The sequence below is a fragment of the Physella acuta genome, unplaced genomic scaffold, assembly GCF_028476545.2.
Source record: "Physella acuta isolate Inbredline_101_S28 unplaced genomic scaffold, ASM2847654v3 ptg000964l, whole genome shotgun sequence".
NCBI classification, from domain to species: domain Eukaryota; kingdom Metazoa; phylum Mollusca; class Gastropoda; family Physidae; genus Physella; species Physella acuta.
In genome coordinates this window covers 603,943-626,856 of record NW_026732481.1, presented here as the reverse complement: position 1 = coordinate 626,856, position 22,914 = coordinate 603,943, and the positions used below count along the sequence as shown (strand labels likewise).

At 37.7% G+C, this 22,914-nt stretch overlaps 1 protein-coding gene across 1 annotated transcript in view; it reads right to left on the bottom strand.

The window, feature by feature from the left end:
• The window catches only part of LOC131953909 (vam6/Vps39-like protein), a 37,656-nt gene that overhangs the window by 13,020 nt on the left and 1,722 nt on the right, over positions 1-22,914 (bottom strand). The window contains exons 2-24 of the mRNA XM_059317357.1: positions 22,600-22,671; positions 22,407-22,474; positions 22,091-22,133; positions 21,876-21,970; positions 21,662-21,733; positions 21,377-21,415; positions 21,140-21,232; positions 20,813-20,996; positions 19,944-20,064; positions 19,474-19,591; positions 19,176-19,305; positions 18,627-18,769; positions 18,298-18,432; positions 17,802-17,943; positions 17,510-17,596; positions 17,016-17,089; positions 16,835-16,933; positions 16,358-16,475; positions 15,751-15,879; positions 15,064-15,166; positions 14,556-14,601; positions 14,329-14,466; positions 13,455-13,589 (exon numbers count right to left, since the gene is read on the bottom strand). Coding sequence (XP_059173340.1) covers positions 13,455-13,589; positions 14,329-14,466; positions 14,556-14,601; positions 15,064-15,166; positions 15,751-15,879; positions 16,358-16,475; positions 16,835-16,933; positions 17,016-17,089; positions 17,510-17,596; positions 17,802-17,943; positions 18,298-18,432; positions 18,627-18,769; positions 19,176-19,305; positions 19,474-19,591; positions 19,944-20,064; positions 20,813-20,996; positions 21,140-21,232; positions 21,377-21,415; positions 21,662-21,733; positions 21,876-21,970; positions 22,091-22,133; positions 22,407-22,474; positions 22,600-22,671 — 2,384 coding nt within the window. The remainder of the gene's footprint in view (positions 1-13,454; positions 13,590-14,328; positions 14,467-14,555; positions 14,602-15,063; positions 15,167-15,750; positions 15,880-16,357; positions 16,476-16,834; positions 16,934-17,015; positions 17,090-17,509; positions 17,597-17,801; positions 17,944-18,297; positions 18,433-18,626; positions 18,770-19,175; positions 19,306-19,473; positions 19,592-19,943; positions 20,065-20,812; positions 20,997-21,139; positions 21,233-21,376; positions 21,416-21,661; positions 21,734-21,875; positions 21,971-22,090; positions 22,134-22,406; positions 22,475-22,599; positions 22,672-22,914) is intronic.

Genomic DNA, 22,914 nt, shown 5'->3' with positions numbered 1-22,914 from the left:
CATACACTCAAATTACACAGACACAGACACACTCACATCACACAGACACACACTCACATCATACATACACTCAAATCACACAGACACACTCACATTACACAGACACACACTCACATCATACATACACTCAAATTACACAGACACAGACACACTCACATCACACAGACACACACTCACATCATACATACACTCAAATCACACAGACACACTCACATCACACAGACACACTCACATCACAAACACACACAAGTTGGTCGACACGTGTAGCATCGGTGAGTGGTCAGAATTCATGAATACTGCACACACATACACACACACACGTCACACAGACACACACACAAGTTGGTCGACACGTCTGCGTAGTGGAGCATCAGTGAGTGGTCAGAACTCATGAATACTGCACATACACACAGACACTCACACACACACACACACACTCACATTTATTTTATGACGATGATATTGACACCCCCCCCCCCCTTCTAGCCAGACCCACACGATCGATACTGTGATTACATAAGTGAATTCTCATTCGTGGTGTCGGGGCGGCGAGGGCGCGAGTGGATGGGTAGGTAAAAAAACAACCTCTCCACAGCCACGGTCGGAGCTTCGATTTGAAGAAAACCCACCCTGTGCCACCACCCTACGCACGCGAGGTAACAAAGTTCCGTCAGACAGAAATAGCCGTGCGTAAAGGGTTTGAGTAAAGGTTATTTCAGTCCTGGATTGTGCGCTTCATCCTCGGCACGATCAGCCCATCTTCTGGGGTGTAGCCTATATGACTCACCCCTGCTGATGCTCTGGTATTTAGAGGAGGTGGGGTAGGGGAGGTAAAACTGCCTGTGGTTATGTGGTGGGGGTCTCAAACAGAACAATAGGACGAAGAAAGAGGTCTTAAGGTCGAGAGGAGCATTAACTACATCGTGAAATAAACAAGGTGAAATGTTAAACACTGTAGGTTTACTGGAAGCTTTTGATTCGGCTTTGAGAGTGAAGTGCGCGGTTTATAATATTGCTTTGATGTGTGACTTAGCGGTAATGTGGGTCAGTTCTAGCGTACACAAGGCGAATTATTTTGTGTTCGTTTTCCACATCACTGGTTTTCTGGTGAAAAACAGCGTAATGTGTAGTTTTTATTAGAATAAAGGGGTAGATAATACCATGACAATATGGAATAAGGAGGACCTTATTCGTTAGTAGAGCATGAAATATGCTGACCCGAACTTATAACAGAGACAAGGACATGGCAGATTCTTAAACACTGTAAGAGACCAGCACTAAATAGTGTCAGACCTGCACTTAATAGTGTCACATACCTGCACTAAATAATGTCAGACCTGCACTTAATGGTGTCAGAGACCTGCACTTAATAGTGTCAGAGACCTGCACTTAACAGTGTCAGAGACCTGCACTTAATAGTGTCAGAGACCTGCACTTAATAGTGTCAGAGACCTGCACTTAATGGTGTCAGAGACCTGCACTTAATAGTGTCAGAGACCTGCACTTAATGGTGTCAGAGACCTTCACTTAATAGTGTCAGAGACCTTCACTTAATAGTGTCAGAGACCTGCACTTAATAGTGTCAGAGACCTGCACTTAATAGTGTCAGAGACCTGCACTTAATAGTGTCAGAGACCTTCACTTAATAGTGTCAGAGACCTGCACTAAATAGTGTCAGAGACCTTCACTTAATAGTGTCAGACCTGCACTAAATAGTGTCAGAGACCTGCACTAAATAGTGTCAGAGACCAGCACTTAATAGTATCAGAGACCTGCACTTAATAGTGTCAGAGACCTGCACTTGGAAATAACTTTTAATAAAACTAAGTGAACGACATTGCAGATCGAGTGACAACGACTTCGATAATAAAGTCTTAACGGAATTTCTTATTAAAACATGTGTATACAACAGCCGTGTGTGTGTTATAAAGCATATAAAACTAACGTGGGCCGAGAAGCGATTAGATCAGATTATAGGCAGGCAGGGTGTAGAAAGGCCAGTGATGACTCATTCAGTGACAGAACCACACAGGCCATAAAATTGTCATCCGCGGAGAGAATGTCACACAGCCAAGTAATGTAGGAAAATCTTTTATAACGGGACAATTACTATCGTCACAACCGCTACATTAGACCGAGCTAGCAGATTTAAAAAAAAAAGTATACAAATAGCAACAACGTTGGAGCACAAATGAAAGTAACGGCAGCAAATGGCTATTGGTGTTTTTGTTCGGTCTAGACCAGCGAAAATTGAGCTGGCAACAGGACTTGACTTTTACGCCGACTGTAAAATATGGCTTACATTTGTCTCGAAACACTTCACACGTACACTAATTCTCATTTAGTTCAACTCAATAAAAGTTGGTCGATAAGGCTTTGGTTGTTTTATGGCCTGCAGAAACTTAATAAAACCTTTCTTGATCTAGACTAGGGGTCACACAAACCTAATGAAACCTTTTGGTCTAGACTAGGGGTCACACAAACCTAATGAAACCTTTTGGTCTAGACTAGGGGTCACACAAACCTAATGAAACCTTCTTGATCTAGACTAGGGGTCACACAAACCTAATGAAACCTTCTTGATCTAGACTAGGGGTCACACAAACCTAATGAAACCATACTGGGTCTAGACCAGGGGTCACACAAACCTAATGAAACCTTACTGGATCTAGACTAGGGGTCATACAAACCTAATGAAACCTTACTGGGTCTAGACTAGGGGTCACACAAACCTAATGAAACCATTCTTGATCTAGACTAGGGGTCACACAAACCTAATGAAACCCTTTTTTATCTAGACTTAGGGTCACATAAGCCCAATGAAACTATTCTTGATCTAGACTAGGGGTCACACAAATCTAATGAAACCATACTAGGTCTAGACTGGAGGTCGTCATTTAGAACAGCAGTGACTTTCATCACCATGAAACCTGTTGCTTTAATATTTCTATACGTGTGTCTTGTCGTGCGATCATCGTCATATTCCGTTTACATCCGTATTTCCAGAACTAAATAATTTCCGGGTGATGCACGTAGAGGACGACCGAGATAGCTAATGATGCTAATGGCGCCAGGAAACTGGGTGACTAAAGGTCAGACAACAATGTTGTTACAAGCATGGGGGGGGGGGGGGATTGGGGAGGTGTGAAAACTTTGGTCAGTTTGTTGTATGGAGACACGACTGTTTGTTGTTTACAAACATTCTCATGATATATGGAAACAAGCTTTAGTACTGTTGGTATAACACACTCTGACGACGTATGGTCTGAGACTACCCACACCATCTCTAAAGTAACACACTCTGACGACGTATGGTCTGAGACTACCCACACCATCTCTAAAGTGGGTTTCAAGAGCAAACTCTAGCCCAGCATGACGGCAGCTATCGGTGTCAGGGACTAAAACGTCTCTACCAAGAGATAAAGTACCGGCTCCATTACACTCAGTCTGTATATTAGGTTGTAAGTAAACCCAACACAACTTCCACACAAGAATGTGTGTAAACCAACACGTTGTTTTTTTTTTAACTGAAGTATTTTACTTTTATTTAAATAGCGGCGACTGCTTTACGTTAAAAATAAAAAGACCAAATTTGTAATAACATCAAGTGCTCAAAAACACCTTGCCCAGTATCATGATACAAGAGTACAGATGGCTGCCATATATTGATCTGTTTTCATTACATGGCCCAGTTCCCCACCTACATAATCCACTTTCAGCATCCCAGGACGATTATTCTATTCCACATCACGACCGGCGAGTAAGCAAAGACTGGGGGGGGGGGGGGGGGGGGGGGTGTTTGGGGGTGGAGGAGAGGATGCTTTGGAAAGTGGCCACTGGCTATACCAAGGTAAAATTAGGAGGCTAGCTGTGGCCTGGCTGTACCAATGTCAGTAGGGTTACAACAGACAGTGGGCACTGGCTATACCAATATGACATCAGTAGGGTTACAACAGACAGTGGTCACTGGCTATACCAATGTGACATCAGCAGGGTTACAACAGACAGTGGTCACTGGCTATACCAATATGACATCAGTAGGGTTACAACAGACAGTGGTCACTGGCTATACCAATGTGACATCAGTAGGGTTACAACAGGGCCACTGGCTATACCAATGTGACATCAGCAGGGTTACAACAGGGTCACTGGCTATACCAATATGACATCAGTAGGGTTACAACAGGGCCACTGGCTATACCAATATGACATCAGTAGGGTTACAACAGGGCCACTGGCTATACCAATGTGACATCAGTAGGGTTACAACAGACAGTGGTCACTGGGCACTGGCTATACCAATATGACATCAGTAGGGTTACAACAGACAGTGGTCACTGGCTATACCAATGTGACATCAGCAGGGTTACAACAGGGCCACTGGCTATACCAATGTGACATCAGCAGGGTTACAACAGGGCCACTGGCTATACCAATGTGACATCAGCAGGGTTACAACAGGGCCACTGGCTATACCAATATGACATCAGTAGGGTTACAACAGGGCCACTGGCTATACCAATGTGACATCAGCAGGGTTACAACAGGGCCACTGGCTATACCAATGTGACATCAGCAGGGTTACAACAGGGCCACTGGCTATACCAATGTGACATCAGCAGGGTTACAACAGGGTCACTGGCTATACCAATATGACATCAGTAGGGTTACAACAGGGCCACTGGCTATACCAATGTGACATCAGTAGGGTTACAACAGACAGTGGTCACTGGGCACTGGCTATACCAATATGACATCAGTAGGGTTACAACAGACAGTGGTCACTGGCTATACCAATGTGACATCAGCAGGGTTACAACAGGGCCACTGGCTATACCAATGTGACATCAGTAGGGTTACAACAGACAGTGGTCACTGGCTATACCAATATGACATCAGTAGGGTTACAACAGGGCCACTGGCTATACCAATGTGACATCAGCAGGGTTACAACAGGGCCACTGGCTATACCAATATGACATCAGCAGGGTTACAACAGGGCCACTGGCTATACCAATATGACATCAGCAGGGTTACAACAGGGTCACTGGCTATACCAATGTGACATCAGCAGGGTTACAACAGACAGTGGTCACTGGGCACTGGCTATACCAATATGACATCAGTAGGGTTACAACAGACAGTGGTCACTGGCTATACCAATGTGACATCAGCAGGGTTACAACAGGGCCACTGGCTATACCAATGTGACATCAGTAGGGTTACAACAGACAGTGGTCACTGGCTATACCAATATGACATCAGTAGGGTTACAACAGGGCCACTGGCTATACCAATGTGACATCAGCAGGGTTACAACAGGGCCACTGGCTATACCAATATGACATCAGTAGGGTTACAACAGGGCCACTGGCTATACCAATATGACATCAGTAGGGTTACAACAGGGCCACTGGCTATACCAATATGACATCAGTAGGGTTACAACAGGGCCACTGGCTATACCAATGTGACATCAGTAGGGTTACAACAGACAGTGGTCACTGGCTATACCAATGTGACATCAGCAGGGTTACAACAGGGCCACTGGCTATACCAATATGACATCAGTAGGGTTACAACAGGGCCACTGGCTATACCAATGTGACATCAGCAGGGTTACAACAGGGCCACTGGCTATACCAATGTGACATCAGTAGGGTTACAACAGACAGTGGTCACTGGCTATACCAATGTGACATCAGCAGGGTTACAACAGGGCCACTGGCTATACCAATATGACATCAGTAGGGTTACAACAGGGCCACTGGCTATACCAATATGACATCAGTAGGGTTACAACAGGGCCACTGGCTATACCAATGTGACATCAGCAGGGTTACAACAGGGCCACTGGCTATACCAATATGACATCAGTAGGGTTACAACAGGGCCACTGGCTATACCAATGTGACATCAGCAGGGTTACAACAGGGCCACTGGCTATACCAATATGACATCAGTAGGGTTACAACAGGGCCACTGGCTATACCAATGTGACATCAGTAGGGTTACAACAGGGCCACTGGCTATACCAATGTGACATCAGTAGGGTTACAACAGGGCCACTGGCTATACCAATGTGACATCAGTAGGGTTACAACAGGGCCACTGGCTATACCAATATGACATCAGTAGGGTTACAACAGACAGTGGTCACTGGCTATACCAATATGACATCAGTAGGGTTACAACAGGGCCACTGGCTATATCATCAATGTAACATTAGCCGGCGAAAAACAGAATGGGGCTACTGGCTATATCAATGTAACATTAGCAGGGTGGCGCTAGCAGTCAGACGATGTAAGCAACTCGGCCCTAGGTGTATGTGTGTGTGGGGGGGGGGGGGTGGGGGGCGTGTCTACTAGTACCGAGCTGTAAGATAACACCTCATTTCCGGGTTCTGCAACAGCTCCCAGCTCGATAAGAAATGGGACCCGAGTGTGGGCTATTTGGCCTATTGTACACAGCGCCCGTTTATCAGTGAAGCGTGTGATAACGAGGCGGCTATGATGCCAGTCTGTTCTTCTATAATGCCGCTATTTCCACAGCCGGCCCAGCTAGCTTGACTACATAAATATGAAGATACCGACATGTTTCTGTTTCATACATTGTTCTGTTATCATCCCTGCGCAGTACGGGCAAGGACATTACTGTACGTCATAATTTGGCTCGTTGCCTCATAATTCCGACTTTTTATTTTCCCTTTTCTGATAATACCAAAAAATACATGACCTTCTGTGAGGCATTATTTTTTTGCAGTGTTCCCCGAACCAAACTAAAGCACCGAAGTACTAATTAGAGGAGGATCGACTCGGACACTATCCAGAACTTAAATACGGCTAAAGGCTTGGCATGAGCTCGAACTTAAAGCATTTAGTTAAGCGGTCACCTGTGCTACGCACTCGACCCGGTGCATGGTTCCTGATACTTAATTATACGCGGAACATGAAATTTCATAATAATCAGTTTTTAATATTAGTGTTACGTATGATCGTTTGTGTATTTAATACTGTGACTTAGGTAATAATATGATACGTTTTGTGATACATTAACGTACTGTGTGATACTTTGACTTTTGACGAGTTTTAGACTTTTGCGACACACTGATATGTTTATATGTGGTACTTATGTGATAAGTTGACGTGTTATATAATACTTTGGTGTGTTATGGTTATGTATTACGTTTCTCAAATTTGTGGTACTTTGACCACTGCAAGACGACTGTATAGTGACTAGCTCGACACAGTTGGCGTGACCGAGAGTGAATCATTGACCTCGGCCCACAGGAATAACATCACCTCCACGTTAGGAGCTGTAGGCTAGCCAGAAATCATTGACCTCGGCCCACAGGAATAACATCACCTCCACGTTAGGAGCTTTAGGCTAGCCAGAAATCATTGACCTCGGCCCACAGGAATAACATTACCTCCACGTTAGGAGCTGTAGGCTAGCCAGAAATCATTGACCTCGGCCCACAGGAATAACATCACCTCCACGTTAGGAGCTTTAGGCTAGCCAGAAATCATTGACCTCGGCCCACAGGAATAACATTACCTCCACGTTAGGAGCTTTAGGCTAGCCAGAAATCATTGACCTCGGCCCACAGGAATAACATTACCTCCACGTTAGGAGCTTTAGGCTAGCCAGAAATCATTGACCTGGGCCCACAGGAATAACATCACCTCCACGTTAGGAGCTTTAGGCTAGCCAGAAATCATTGACCTGGGCCCACAGGAATAACATCACCTCCACGTTAGGAGCTTTAGGCTAGCCAGAAATCATTGACCTGGGCCCACAGGAATAACATCACCTCCACGTTAGGAGCTTTAGGCTAGCCAGAAATCATTGACCTGGGCCCACAGGAATAACATCACCTCCACGTTAGGAGCTTTAGGCTAGCCAGAAATCATTGACCTGGGCCCACAGGAATAACATCACCTCCACGTTAGGAGCTTTAGGCTAGCCAGAAATCATTGACCTGGGCCCACAGGAATAACATCACCTCCACGTTAGGAGCTTTAGGCTAGCCAGAAATCATTGACCTGGGCCCACAGGAATAACATCACCTCCACGTTAGGAGCTTTAGGCTAGCCAGAAATCATTGACCTGGGCCCACAGGAATAACATCACCTCCACGTTAGGAGCTTTAGGCTAGCCAGAAATCATTGACCTGGGCCCACAGGAATAACATCACCTCCACGTTAGGAGCTTTAGGCTAGCCAGAAATCATTGACCTGGGCCCACAGGAATAACATCACCTCCACGTTAGGAGCTTTAGGCTAGCCAGAAATCATTGACCTGGGCCCACAGGAATAACATCACCTCCACGTTAGGAGCTTTAGGCTAGCCAGAAATCATTGACCTGGGCCCACAGGAATAACATCACCTCCACGTTAGGAGCTTTAGGCTAGCCAGAAATCATTGACCTGGGCCCACAGGAATAACATCACCTCCACGTTAGGAGCTTTAGGCTAGCCAGAAATCATTGACCTGGGCCCACAGGAATAACATCACCTCCACGTTAGGAGCTTTAGGCTAGCCAGAAATCATTGACCTGGGCCCACAGGAATAACATCACCTCCACGTTAGGAGCTTTAGGCTAGCCAGAAATCATTGACCTGGGCCCACAGGAATAACATCACCTCCACGTTAGGAGCTTTAGGCTAGCCAGAAATCATTGACCTGGGCCCACAGGAATAACATCACCTCCACGTTAGGAGCTTTAGGCTAGCCAGAAATCATTGACCTCGGCCCACAGGAATAACATCACCTCCACGTTAGGAGCTTTAGGCTAGCCAGAAATCATTGACCTGGGCCCACAGGAATAACATCACCTCCACGTTAGGAGCTTTAGGCTAGCCAGAAATCAACCGCCGGGTCGATACACAGGATTGGTGGGGAGGGGGTGGGGGATATCAACCTGCAACCAAGACATTTTTTTGGTGACCAGATTTACAGGGCAGAAGGTCAATCGAGTAATCGGAAAAGTGGGAGGGGGGGGGGGCGGAGGGAAGACAGAAGAACACGATAAGCTCAGTCGATTTTTTTGTATGGATAGACCACTGGTCAAGCAGGGAGGGGTGATTGTAATAAAGCCAGCGAGCTAGGTCAGACTTGTCCAAACAGGCCGTGATTTCGGGAGATGAGATCAGACGGACAGCTGGGATAGTGGGATCAATACTGAAGTGGGCGTGCCCTAAATCATAACATGATACACTCAAATATATAGTGCTTTGAAGTATTCTAATTTACAACCATAAATATAAGTGTAGTAGAAAAATTGAACATTTAAATAAAATAGAAGTAGTAAAATATTTATTGCCTGCAGTTTCTATCTACAAATATCTTGCACTTAGTGGGCAAACTTCAAAGCCCACTGTTTTCTAAGTTTAAGTTTACAGCAATATGTGAAAGGTTCTATAAGCCCACTAGTTACTTAATGGGCTTTGATATCTGGTTCCTAGGTTCAAGCCCACAAGTTACTTAATGGGCTTTGATATCTGGTTCCTAGGTTCAAGCCCACTAGTTACTTAATGGGCTTTGATATCTGGTTCCTATATTAAGGCCCACCATGACTTAGTGAACTTTGTGATATCTCCTATGTTAAGGCCCACCGTGACTTAGTGGACGGTGATATCTTGTTCCCAGGAAACCTGTCTGGGTCAGCCGAAACCCGACGGCAGATCGAAGCTCCTGCACAGCCAGATCCCTGGGAGATGGGGAGATCAAGCCCCGATACACGGGCTATTTTAGGCACGGCGGGGTCGAGGTCGGGCGGTGAGTTTCACATCGTAACGTGGAGCGGGGATGGTGAACAGGTCGACTAATACTGATAACATAATAATAGTGAAATGGGAGAGGTGTTTTATAAAGAGGAGTGAAGAAAAGGGGTATGCAGTTTTATATTGCGTGAAAAGTGACGGGGAGGGGTAAATGAAGGGGGGATAAGGTTTAAGGGGACCAAGATTTGTCTGCACGGGATGGTCTAATGGTGGCCATGAACAGTCCCACGCCTTTATAACATGGGTAAAACACGCGTGTACATCAATACAACACGCACATAGGATCACAGTAAACAATAGTACACCTATACCGCCAAAATCTTTTGTCTGGCCGAATGGAGACCAAAGCAGAACCCTCAAGTCTGGCCCAATAGATACTACAGTAAAGTTGAAATTTCATGTCTGACCCAATTGATACTACAACAAAGCTGAAATCTCATGTCTGACCCAATAGATACTACAACAAAGCTGAAATCTCATGTGTGAGCCAATTGAGACGACAGTAAAAATGAAACCTCATGTGGAGGGACCCCTACCCCTATTCTCAAGAAATCTCAAGGCCCATTGGTATGTTGTAAATCCCAGGAAGAAAACATCATAAACTACAACCAATGGCGTCTAAACTTCACGACTTCACGTTGTTAGGAAGAAAACATAAGCTACAATAAATGGCATCTAAACTTCACGATTTCAAGTTGTTGGCTAATGTGTCCGTTGTTTTATCTGGCACTCAACAGGCGTGTTTATAAACAAAACATCGTAGGACAATGTACCCTTATACACGTTTTTTTTTAAAGGGAAAACATTCAACAGAGAGGCCGTTATACACGGACTAGGGGAGTTAGTGTGGTCATTATTTGCAGCTTGCTGATCCCTTTCCCACGCTCACGATAAACAACTTTTTTTATATGCGCGGTGGTGAGCACTTTCATCAAGGAAATATTCACATGTTACATGAGCAAAAAAAAAACAACAACAGCAATGTTACATGTTGGAAATAAGACATTCAATGGTTCAAATTCCATATAAACATTACTAAGCCATGCTATATGGGACTACAAGATCATGAGGGCTAGGCATAGGACTATCGTTAGCGCCAGCAGAGTTTCTTCCAGGCATATCTTCGGGGGGTGGGGGGCGGGCGAAGAAAGTCTACCCCCTTCCCAACGAGATGGAATTTATATTTTATATAGTAAACATACACTTTTACTAGTCTGCCCCCCCCCCCCCCCGAAAAATGTTGACCGCCCCCTCCCCCTCCCCGTTAATATCAAGTGCCCCCCTCCCCGGCAGAAAAAGTCTGGAAGAAACACTGACGCCAGATTCTGGTTTGGGGCTGTATAAAGTATACCCTATTCGTACTTGGGCTCAGTTAAAAACATAGGTAGGCTATAGCTCAATGACGTGCGTCCTTTGTGCTATACTTTGAGTAGACTCAAGATGTCAACACTCTGGCAGCGCTAAGATAACATTGTTATGATGTTTGCCATTTTAATTTTCATTGCAATAAAAGTAAGACTTGCAGACAAGAATCCACATAACAACATAGCAATCTGTGAAAGTGCACTTCATTAATTTCCATCATAAAATCGTAACCTGAAGCGGAAGGATATATTTAAAGAGTATATTTTTAAGCTGCACCGCGAGCAGCTGTCAACCAAGATTTCTTTGTTAATGGTGGGGGTAGGGGGGGTGGACCCGCCTTTTCATTTTCTACAACACGAGGCCTATTGATGTAACAATATGTCGCGGCGATACAGGACCAAGGACCTCACCGGTAATTCAGCGCGTCTTGTCAAAGAGGGCTCAATACACTCGCGTGCAGCCTCGAGATGAAAGAAAGTATCGATTGGATAGGCCTGGGCCAATCAACTAAAGAACACGGGTCTAATGAATGAACTCTTGTCCTGTTGACAAACCCCAAACAAGGAAAAAAGTTGTCTCGGAAATTAATAATTGAAAACAAAACGACTGAAATCTTAATATTTAGAAATAAAAAACTTAAGCCTATGAGAACTTGACTTGCATAAATGTGGGGAAAAATAACTATGAAATGTATAGCTCCAAACTTAAAATACTAGTGCCAGTAAATATATTTCTTACAGGCCTATATAGTAGTATATTGCGTACTAACATGGTTTTTAACACCCTAAGAAATGTTTAAAGAGCAGATATGTAGATCTATGCATCTGGCCGTGTGTAAATGGCTTGCAGAAAGATTAACTCTCCGGTCACACAATGACAAGAGTGATCTCCCACTGTTCACCAAACTACCAGTTGTAGGGGAGGGCAGAGAGGGGGTAGAAATTGCATCGTGGAGGGTTTTTTTTATGTCTAATAGCGGGAAATGTCATGAATGACACATTGGGTTACAAGAAAGTAGTCCCACTACAGCATAGACTAGACATAATCATATGACGAATACTACTTAGCACTAGAAATAATCACAACCTTGAGGTATTTTAAAGGAGTTAATTAGTCAACATGAGGTGGGGGGCGCTTGAGGATCTAACTTAAAAATAGACTTATAATAGAACTTCTGTTAGGTAAAGAAAACAATAACAAAGCAAGATGATAGGGAGAGTGATGCTTAGACTCGCTAAGAAATACATATTTTAATTATAAGAGAGACTTGAAGAATCACTGCAGTTATACATGACCAACACATGCAATGCAAACACAAGAATAGAGTTCATAGTGCACAACACAGGTCATCAAGTATCAAAACATAAATGTAGTAATTTCATAATGAGGGATGTTCAATAGTTAATATATGTGTTCAGAGGTGTTTTATTTGAACATAAACCTGATTAAGCAAATGGTAAATGTTTCATACAGAATTCTTATTTAGAACATAACCGGTAGAGTAAACAAGAAATTGATTTAAATTATAACAAAACATGAGTGAAAGCAGTCAGGCAATTTTGTAAAATAAGTTAGCAAAAGTGCATATCAATAAAGTTTTAATGGGGATTTTTAACTATATGCATGTCTTAAAAATATTTATTTTTAAACATGAAAAACAAAATCATCCTATTTATAAAATGATTTTTATCAAGCTAGCAAGAAAAAAACAACCCTCTTTTTAAATCTATATTTAAAATAGTAAATTATAGCTTGTTTACATGTTGTAAAGGCATATCATTTAGGCTAAAAAAAAACTACAATGTCCTGATAGCTCTCTCATGAAAGCAAGCTTTTATTCCAGCCTGTCTGTAAACAATTTGCCAATTGTCATTTGTTTTAGCAGCAGCCTTGAGATTATTTTTAACAAAATGTGGAGGTTTTGAGATTTATGCATTATAGATATAAAAGGATAAAAGCTCTTAGAGTTTTGTAATAGGATGTTGTGCAAGTATTGAATTAACAATTATCTGGATGAATGAGGTGTAGTTTTCAATGTAATAAAATAAAAACAAATACACTTATTTTGTTTTCACTATGGAGACATTTTTTAACAGCAGTTTGTAAATAGTTGAGATATTTAAGTTACCTTAATGAATCACACATGAGGGAATATTTTTTAAAAGACGAAAGGGAGATAATCAAAATGGCATTGAAAAATTATTTAGTGCAGATTAATGTTATAAATTATAATTTAAAAAGATTTCACTGAATCTAATCTGAATTTTTACTATGTTAGTTTATTAACACTAATTAAGAAATTACCTGAAGATTTTCGGCGTACAACATACTCTTCAGTATCTGGTTACTCCTTCGTCTCACTGCCTGGTTCTCCATGACATTTTCTAAGAAGGTCAGGATATCCTTCAGCTTGGTGCCTGATGGTAAAATCTCTAATGCCTTAAAAAAAAATGGTAACGGTTTAAAGTTAAACAAGATATCCTTCAACTTGGTGCCTGATGGTAAAATCTCTAATGCCTTAAAAAAAGTAGCAACTTGCATATGATGGTTATTAGTTTAGTGCCTGATTGTAAAATCTAATACCTTAAAAAAGATAACAGTGTAAGGTTACAAAGAAAGAATTTTTCAATCTTATTATAATGAATAACTAATAAGATAAGAGCAGAGAGATTATATTTTTATCCAAATTCAAGCTAAACCACTCCAAAATCAATGATCATTATGAATAATTTACATAGCCTAAAAAAAAAGAAAAAACATAGTCTATAAGGCTGGATAACAGAACACTTAAAGAGGAAAGATGTGAGAAACTTAACACACAACACAAACATTGCAGAAAGTGGTGTAGCTGAAAACAACTTCTTCAGGTTTAAAAAAAATGTGCCAATTTATAGTAACATTTTAAACTAATCTTAATTAGAGTGCATATGTTAATTTAATTATAGATAATTATTTAAAGCTTCTTATTTATATTAAAATCTATTCATAAGAATGTAATAAAATCTTGACTCTAAACAAAAAATAGCAACACAGTCATTGATTTAATATCACAATTAGAGGAAAAAAAATTAAAACCATGAAATCATCCACAAAAAGATTATTACAATTATACACATTTTTAAAAACCCATAATATAGGCCTACATAAGAAAAATTAATTAATGATGGTCATAACCCACCTTTGCTGTGTCAATCTTAGTAGCATTCTCTGCTAACAAATTTAAGGCATTGTCTAGTTGTGTATGTTCAACTCTAGCATCAACTGTGTCTTCAATTGTTGGAGTTTTCAAGAACATTTTAAATAACAAATAGTAAACCTGCAAAAAGAAAACAAAATTTTAACAGGACTGTTTTTTAAATTTTAGAATAGTTTAAAAAAAATGTGAGGGCCCTAAAATGTACTTACATCTTTTTTCCCCTCTTTGTCCCTGTCGTAATTATTAGCACAATATCTGAAATTAAATCAAATGATATTGTGCTGATCATGGACAGATAGATATACATTGACTTAATGTTGTCATTACAGCTATACATGGGAGAATAAATGTTACCAAAAAACTGAAGACAATAAATGTTAGAATATCATAAACAGATACAATTAATAGGACCTCATTTTTTTACATGTATAAAATACTATGCCATAAATGAATGCAGAGAAATGAGCAAGTAGAGCAGATTAACATGGATGCTAGATGGATGATAAAGAGATAAGATTGTAGATGGTCTGTGAAAAAAATACTTAAAATTTGTGGTGAAGCTAGCTCCTTACCCAATATAACAGTCAAGCCTGGCTAATATAATAAGAACAATACTTTGTGGTAGTCTGTTGTTTTTTTTTGTAAAAAATATAAAAATAATAAAATTAAAAGCCTTAGCAATAGTTAAAACTATCTATTACAAGACTGGATGCTTACTCTTTAGCACGGCCTATATCTTTCAGTGTATGAATATAAATACTAAGAGCTTGTTCATGTCTGCCCAACCGACCTAACAAAATAGCTCTCTCTTCATGAAATCCTGAAAATATACCATTTCTAAATTTAATATTTTAAGGTAATAAAATTTCAAAGTAAGCTATTCAAAATTTTTTCTTTGTAACACCCAACTGTAAAATAAAATAGAAAAGAATCCCCTCTTTAAAAAGTTAATAAAGAGTTGCAATAGTTGTTAACTTCTTCTTCGTTCTTAATTATTAGTGTTGAAGGGGATCGAGATTTATCTGCCAGTGGGTTTGAACTCGAGACTGTTCGAATGTATCAACCATGAGCTTTTTGCCGACTCGACCACGCCTCCAACACAATTAAGCGTTACGTGTCAACTGGTTATGCGCCATTGAGGCCATTGACTCCGATTTTAGCCTGCTTTTCTTTTTGGATTTGCTTCCATAGCCTTTGTCCAACCAAGAACAAACTATAAGGCAGCAGTTGTTTAATTTTGGAGTTGTCTCTCCTAGAAGAGTGGCTGTCCCCAGCTAACGAGCCTCATCTACCCGAGGGTTCGAACCCGAGACTTTTCGGTTTAGCAACCATGAGCTTTACCGACTCGACCACGCTGACCCCAAGTTGTTAACAAAATATATAATTTAAAAAAAGGTTACCAACCATCAGTAGGGAAGCGTGTTAGCAATCTTTCTGGAATGTAAAACTGTGACTTATGTAGGAATGACACCAGTTTTTTCCTGTACTCTCCCAGCTCACCACGTTCATAGCCTATTTCATTGGGCCGATGACCTGTGAAACATTACTCATGTAGCTGAATTTGTATAGTTAAAAACTCCTGCAATCCAAACCAATTATGGTTTTAGGATGCCATTAGCCAAAAAAGCAGGTGACGTTTAAGCCTATCTGCCTTTACAAGAAGCTGGGTTGAACCACAGGTGACTATACAGGGAACTGTCCTGAAGACTTTCAGGTTAGTAGTCACATGCTCTACTGCTTAACAACACCATTTCACATTTAACACACTTATTTATTTGTTATGACATCCCTAATAAAAAAATTATTCTAGCACTTATTTAGCATTAAAAAAAGGGGGGGTTACTTTTTAAACAAGTCCACATTACATAAAACATGAAGTACCTTCAGGAAGAGAATGTATATGTACCTGTCTAAGTTTTTAAACAATTACATAAAACATGAAGTACCTTCAGGAAGAGAATGTATATGTTCCTGTCTAAGTTTTTAAACAATTACATAAAACATGAAGTACCTTCAGGAAGAGAATGTATATGTTCCTGTCTAAGTTTTTGCACTTTGTCCCTGTACGCATCAACCAGGCGATTATGGAATTCTTCCGTCTGGTCCTTGCGATCAATAATTATGTATTCCTGAGATTGGAGAACATTATGTAAAAAAAAACAAGTATAAGTTTAAAAAGATATAAAAATGCATTAATCATTTAGAAAAAATGTAATGTCATTAGATAAGATGGAGACTTCAACCTAGTAAACATGCTATACCCTTCAATAACCACAGTCCAGCTGGTTACAATGTTTGTATTAATTTTTAAGCAATTAAAATTGTATTTGTTTCATTTTACATAATTCTGAAGTGAGCAATGATACCTTTAATTAATTTGCAATTCTATTTATACTTTTATATATTACGATAGGTCTATAAGAATAGTTATTAGATAATTATAATATTTAAATTATGAAAATAATTTGATATTTTGAATAAAACTTACTAAATAAGGTATAGTTAAATCTTCACTTATTTTTTCTAAGTAGTCTAGAACCTGGTCCCTGGGAAGTGTTTCTATTTCTGGGAGATCTTCAGTAAAAATCTATGAAAATCAAGACAAATTTAGTTAAATAAAGAGTATAGTTAATCTGTTAGACAAATATGTTACAAAAATAGCCCCTTACCTTTAAACCATCCTCTGGAAACTGTTTTAAAACCCACTCAGCATATTCAAATATTAAATTTATATGTTCTTTACCTGTAAATAAAAAATTAGAGTATTTTTTAAAAATGAATAATGTGTTTTAAAATTTGACAAAAACTGTATTTCTAAGCAGAAAGATAAATGTTACTCTATTAATTTAGCTATATGTATATTGAAAGAAATATTTATAAATAGGTAATCTGCTTGTTTAAATTTTAAATTTTTTTCGTGCCATAAATCAGCATTCTTTAAATTGTTAACATTTTGGAAAATCTGTTTAAACAAATATGTTCATTTAAAGTATTTAGCTATTATATTAGCTATTTATATACTTAAAGAAATATTTATAAATAAGTAATCAGCTTGTTTAAAATTTAAAAAATAAAAAATTGTTGGTGCTGTTAATCAGCGTTCTTTTATTTGTATACAAATTACGTTCATTAAAAATATTTAGTTATAATAAAGTTTGAATACCTAAGTGTTGTAAATACTGTACTGTTCTTTCATGGCCTTTTAATGAGGACTCTGGTCTGGCTGCTTGTTTCATTAACAAACTTAAAGCTGAAACAATTAATATGAAACAATATTATGCTGTTTGTTAAGAGAACTATGCTATCTAACTTAGTAAAATGTAGTGTATTCCTGTGGGGTAATTTTTTTTTAAAATAGTTTTTTATTTTTTATTTTTACTTCCATAGAATACAACATACATTTACCAAAGTGTGTATTAGTAGACTTTAATATAATTAAATAATTATTTTATGACCTTTTTGATGTAATCCTTTTTTTTCATAGAGAATAATCAGCTCTGAAAATTTTTCCTTCTTTTTGAGAACTCTCTCACTCTCTTCAACATGGCAGTTGTTGTCTTTCAGCCTCAGCAGAGGAGCAACAAGGGCATCATTGGTCTGCATGAGGGAAACTATTACATTAGCTTTATGGCATCATTGGTCTGCATGAGGGAAACTATTACATTAGCTTTATGGCATCATTGGTCTGCATGAGGGAAACTATTACATTAGCTTTATGGTATCATTGGTCTACATGAGGGAAACTATTACATTAGCTTTATGGCATCGTTGGTCTGCATGAGGGAAACTATTACATTAGCTTTATAACAGATGATGACAAAGTTTAAAACCCACATTGTAACAAAATGCAATTTTAAAGATCATGAATTTAAAAAAAAAATCATACCCATTTAAACATAGTTGAAAAATAATTTTTTAAATCTGAAAACTACAAACTGAGATGAAAAATACCTGTAAATAGCATTTGAGTAATGTAGTATCAATAATTTGACTAAGTTGTTTCCTAGAGTTGATTGTCTTATTCCCTTCAACTATTGCAGTAGTGGACATTTCCTTATCCACATCTTTCATCAGCTCATTTCGTTTCTTAAGAAATACAATGAGTAAAAGCAATAAAACAAATTGTCATAAATATTGTTAGTAAAAGTTAATTTGTTAATTTATGAACACGATCATCATTACAAAAAATAAACATAGCAGTATTTTTAATACTTTAGAATAGCTATATAAAAAAATGTTCAAAAACTTTTCTTATACTTTAATAGACAACAAAATCATACCTGTGTTAAGTACTCTATAAGAGACATAATTCCCTTCTCATATTCTCCCCCTGTTACCTCAGGTACTTTCTCAGGATACTCAAGTTTTTTCCTATAATCTTCTGGTAGCAAATTTGGATATAGGCCAATTACATGCGATGGATCTGTAAGAAAAAAAAACGATATTAGATATTACAAATTAAAATGAGGCATATGATTGTAAACAATGCTCCAACAATGTCATCCAGGTGCTCTTTCAGTACACATAAAAAAAAAAAACAAGATTTGAATTGCCAACATGCTCCAGTAAAATACAGTATAAGTAACTTTTAAAACAGTTTTAGTGAACATATACAAAACATCGCTTTCTCAACTTCCTGGCAAGAAGTAACATGAAGAAAAAGGAAGCCCAAGCTGTTAGCAACTAATGTAGTAAATCAATACACACAGACCGTTACTGTATACACAGTAAAATTAGAGTATCAGATACCAGGTCTTCATAGTGACACAGATTTAATGCTGGCTGCAAACTATCTCACCCATAAATGAAATTTTTTTTAATCATCTCACCTGTTCCAAGCTTAGCAAATAAAGTTAATGATTCTTCAAAGCGTCTTTTACAGAATAAATCAAATGCATGAAGATTTTTTATGTTTCGTATTCTTGTTTCTTTTTTATTTTCTGGTTCTTCTGCTAGTTCCTATAAATTGTTTTTTTTTTAAATAAAGAGAAAATATTCAGCATATTTATAATATAAGGGAAGCTTTTAACATAAAAAGTTTAAAACTACCACTTAAAGATTTATAAAATAAAATATTTCACAAAAGCTTTTATTTCCTTTTAATATTTAAAAAAAAATAGAACTTACTGCCAACTTAAGTGCTAACTCAAATTCCTTAATTTGAAGAAGCTGCTGAATCTGCTGTGAGTTTGGTATTGCTGCTAGACGCCAGACTGTGTTCTGAGATGCCACGTAGATGGAGCCACTAGGTATAAGTATTTAAATTCTTTGAGTTTTATTTATTAATATAGCTTTCATTTGTTAACCTAACTAAAACATTATTCTAAAATAAAGTCATAGTCTGTAACCATGAGTCTTATATGACTATATAGAGTGTAATACAATTATAAAGTTTTTAAAAAAATAAAACTACTGATCTAAAAACTAACATTAAAACTATACAAACAATGGTACTTTAATAGACAAGATAAGATAATTTGAAATACAGTTTGTTTTTATGTAGATGCATGAGCCTTCCTCTTCCCCCCCACCTCCCCCCATTTTACAGTTAAAAATACCTTAAAAATAACAGTATAAAAATGTAGATAATCCATTACCTTCCTTGGCAGATGAGCCTAGCTTTTGGTAATGATATATTTTGTATCATGAGTTTAGGCTCAATGGTTCTCACTTCTACATATTTGGGTAGTATTGCAATCAGATAGGGTGGGATGTGTTCTGGTAAAATAAAATGCATAGATCTATAAAAATGTGGATTAAGCAAAGAATCACTGGATCCATAGTGTAATATAGTTTTTATAACTTTAAAATAAGCAGTGCTTTTACTAAACAACAACTCAAAATTAAAAAAAAAAAAAACAGAATAAGCTGACATTTCTTGTTAATTATCTCATTGAAATTCAAGACAGTTTTTTATCAGATGTTTATAACCCCTTCCAACACAACCTTAGGATTTTTGTCAAAAAAATTATTCCATGTGTGGAAAATGATGCTGTGGGTGTCCTGACATGGTACACCAAATTTCACCTCCATCAGTCAAGTATTATGACATGTGTACAAAAATGTACATGTGATAATAGAGTAAAATATGATTATATCAGTAACACCTTATTTTGTACATGCAATTCTGGAATGCTATTTACTAAGTACTAGAATGAAGTGTTTTATTTGAAGAATACACAATTCATAATCCATCTAAAAAAAATATTAAATAATTATTTTAAATTTTCAAATACTTCACCAAATTGAGGTCAACAGTTTTTTTAATCTCCGACTTGAATGTCGGAAATGTAAAGCAATAAAAGAATGAAACTTAGTACTTAAATTTTAGAAAAGAGGTGCCAGAATACAAATAGTGCAAAGCAATATTAAAATTGGTGTTTTTCATAGAAATTTTTGTTGTCAAATGTCTTGTGCACAAATTCGCCCACCGTGTCGGAAGGGGATAAAATCAATAAAGTCCTACCCATAGCAATTGGAATTTCTGACCAATTAATTGGTTCCTTCTGAGTAGGGTCACCATCAGAGTTGATTAAAATAGACATGGCATCTCTACCCAGAGCAAGGCGATTGTCATGAAGATGAGTGACTATTGGATCAGGCTGGCTTGAACCAACTGGAAAAAGTTCCTTTAAACCTCCTGTTTTAGACTGAATTGAAAGGCAATATTATTTTGTGATGATTAATTTTTCAATTCAAGCCAGTTTAAAAAGAAAAAAACATTTTTTTTTTTTTAAATAAGACACATACATGAGTTTTTTTTGTTGTTGAGAATTTTAACACAAGAACTTACATTTATAATGTAGTAGTCTCTTTTGAATCCCACACATAAAGAATCTTTGCACCATGTTAAAGCGTGTGGTATATCATACAAACTAAGATCTTGCTGAAATAAGATAAAAACTGCTTTACAAAACTACTAGATTATGTATAGTTACTTTCACATACAAATCTAACATGAATATTAAACAGTAAAAGAAATTAACAGAAACACAAATATGTATGTGTAAAATGTTTATTGACAACTTACCATTAACTCCACAAATTCCCTATTCTCCCATTTAAACAGCTAAAAAAATAATAAAAATTTAATATAATCATTTTTGAAAACACTTGATTGTCATAAAAAATAACTCTATAATAACTGTAATAATTATTAAAGACACAAATAAATATCCTTTCGATCTGAAGATAACAATATTATTAACTTTAAGCAATATGTTATGTACTATTCTTTTTTTCTAACACAATGAAATTTGTAAATAATACGAGTATCAGTAATTTAAACACTTATATCACATGAACATTTTTATACTTGAATTTTTCTTTTTAAGGCTACACCTAGTCTCAAAACATGGTCTACATCTCCAGATGTAGTTTCCTTTTTCTGGAAGTAGAAAAACAAAAATCTACTGCTTTTAATGTTTAAAAATATTAAACATATTTATTATCAAGTAACTTACTTTTGAAAAAAAATGATATATAAAAACTTTAGCATAATATATTAAATAAAAGAGAAGCAAACCTACCTGGACATCAATTGCAAATAAATTAGCACCTTTAGTTTTGTTGACACATGTGATTAATGTGAAAGTGGTCAAGTCATGAACGCTGATGACATTATCTGAAATTATCATTGTTTTATGCTATGTTCAACATACCAAAATCAACACATTTCAAGCTATAATTTATAGCAATAATTACAAAGCTTTTGTATGTTTTCTACTATAAACACTACTCTTACCTGATAAGCTTATGAGAATGTAAAGCTCTGGAACTGCTGCTAGCTGAGTTGAAAATAATAAGTAATCAGATATTTAGTCAATATAAACTACCAGTAATAAATATTTTAAAAAGTTATGCAAATTATTTTGAGAAGAAAAATTTTCAGCATTATGTTCAAAAGATAAGCTTTTGACCTTTTCACCTAAGGGCTGCTTTTCTCACCTGTCCTTCTTTAAACACCACTTACTAGCCACCATCCTATCATATAAGCAATCAGCCTATCCAACATTTTAATGAATAAAATGTTTTCAATCAATAAAATTAAAATCCCATACCTGAGTAATTGGTTTCTTGGAAAAAGATTTATTGGATCTGTCAAGTACTACTTCGAATTTGCTGTCACCTGCAAACACATTTAAATTACAACAAAGTAATTGACTTGTTAAAGTTAAAGAGAATAAAACCATTTTCTATTAAGAATTTGATGAATCAGAATAAAACTGATAACAGAAGAATAGTTTTAATTACCTCTCCCTTTGTTCTTTTGCACTTTGTAAAGCAGCAGTACCCCCTGCTTCGTGCCCACCAATAATGTTGATTCTGTAAATAGCACAGCAATGTAAATAACAGGGAGCCATTCTACTTTTTAAAGAATAGGTGAAAATTACCCTTTAAGCATAATTGTTTACCATAAATTGAAAATTTAGTGATATGCAAAACCAAATCTCTTGGAAGCGGTATCAAAATTTAATGGGAGTTTTCGGGTCATGTATTTACTCTGCAGACACTGACAACCCTAGTAAATCCCTAGCCCATCATACATTTTTTTTTAAAGTGTAATCT